This window comes from Octodon degus, unplaced genomic scaffold (genome assembly GCF_000260255.1).
Source record: "Octodon degus isolate 3935 unplaced genomic scaffold, OctDeg1.0 scaffold00372, whole genome shotgun sequence".
Classification (NCBI taxonomy): Eukaryota; Metazoa; Chordata; class Mammalia; order Rodentia; family Octodontidae; genus Octodon; species Octodon degus.
This window is the reverse complement of record NW_004524948.1, coordinates 548,555-550,045: the sequence shown is the minus strand read 5'-3', so window position 1 is coordinate 550,045 and position 1,491 is coordinate 548,555. Positions and strand designations below refer to the sequence as shown.

At 48.0% G+C, this 1,491-nt stretch overlaps 1 protein-coding gene across 1 annotated transcript; it reads right to left on the bottom strand.

Annotated features, from left to right (window-relative positions):
- LOC101584273 (heat shock protein HSP 90-beta) lies at positions 1-1,337 on the bottom strand (the record flags this gene model as incomplete). The annotated part of the gene is made up of 1 exon (XM_004648238.1): positions 1-1,337. A coding segment is annotated over exon 1 (1,248 nt), but the record flags the coding sequence as incomplete, so codon positions are not given.
- Positions 1,338-1,491: the final 154 nt, after the last annotated feature.

The window sequence follows — 1,491 nt, the reverse complement described above, 5'->3', positions numbered from 1 at the left end:
CTCAAGGCATTTCTTAACAATGTTTTTGCGGATGACTTTCAAGATCTTGCTCTGCTGGAGCATTTCTCTGGAGATGTTTAGGGGCAGGTCCTCTGAGTCAACCACACCACGGATAAAATTTAGGTACTCGGGGATCAACTCATCACAACTGTCCATGATGAACACACGACGGACATACAGCTTGATGTTGTTCTTCTTCTTCTTGTTCTCAAATAGGTCAAAAGGAGCCCGCCGAGGAATGAAGAGCAATGCCCTGAATTCCAGCTGACCTTCCACAGAGAAGTGCTTGACTGCCAGGTGGTCTTCCCAGCCATTGGTGAGGCTTTTGTAGAACTCTCCATATTCCTCCTGAGTGATGTCATCAGGGTTTCTGGTCCAAATGGGCTTGGTCTTGTTCAGTTCCTCATAATCAATGTATTTCTCCTTAATCTTCTTGGTTTTCTTTTTCTTATCCTTTCCAGTATCATCCTCTTCATCTGAGCCCACATCTTCAATCTTGGGCTTCTCTTCATTATCCTTATCTTCCTCTTCTTTTTCACCTTTTTCTTCCTCTGCCTCATCATCACTGATTTCTTTCTCTCGTTCTTCCTCCAGATAAAGGGTGATGGGGTAGCCAATGAATTGGGAGTGCTTCTTCACCACCCCTTTGACCCTCCTCTTCTCCAAGTACTCTGTCTGGTCTTCTTTGAGATGAAGGATCACCTTGGTGCCTCGGCCAATGGGCTCCCCATGGTCAGCACGGACAGTGAATGACCCCCCCGCCCCCGCAGAAGACTCCCAGGCATACTGCTCGTCATCATTGTGCTTGGTGATCACAACAACTTTCTCTGCCACCAAATAGGCAGAATAAAATCCAACACCAAACTGCCCAATCATGGAGATGTCTGCACCAGCCTGAAGAGCCTCCATGAACGCTTTCGTGCCCGATTTGGCAATGGTTCCCAAGTTGTTTATGAGGTCAGCCTTGGTCATGCCAATGCCTGTGTCCACCAAAGTCAGCGTTCGCTCCTGAGGGTTGGGGATGATGTCAATCTTCAGCTCTTTGCCACTGTCCAACTTGGAAGGGTCTGTCAGGCTCTCATACCGGATCTTGTCCAAGGCATCAGATGCATTAGAGATCAACTCCCTAAGGAAAATTTCTTTGTTGGAGTAAACGGTATTAATGATCAGAGACATAAGCTGGGCAATTTCTGCCTGAAAGGCGAAAGTCTCCACCTCCTCCTCCCCATGGTGCATCTCCTCAGGCATCTTGGCCGCGAAGGGCTGGGGTACAAGAGAGCAAGTCGGCTCCGACCGGGTCCGATGCACTGCTGGAGCAGAGCTGCGCAGTGGTGACTCAAGAGGTGTCCTGAGTTTTAATTGACCTTGGAAGGCTAGGGCCAAAATGTTGACTTTCCTTGCAGCCCTCCTTTTTCTCTAATTTTGGCCTGCAAACTTAGGTTGTTAACCATCCAGAAGACAAGCTTATTGTTATTATCAAACAACTTAGGC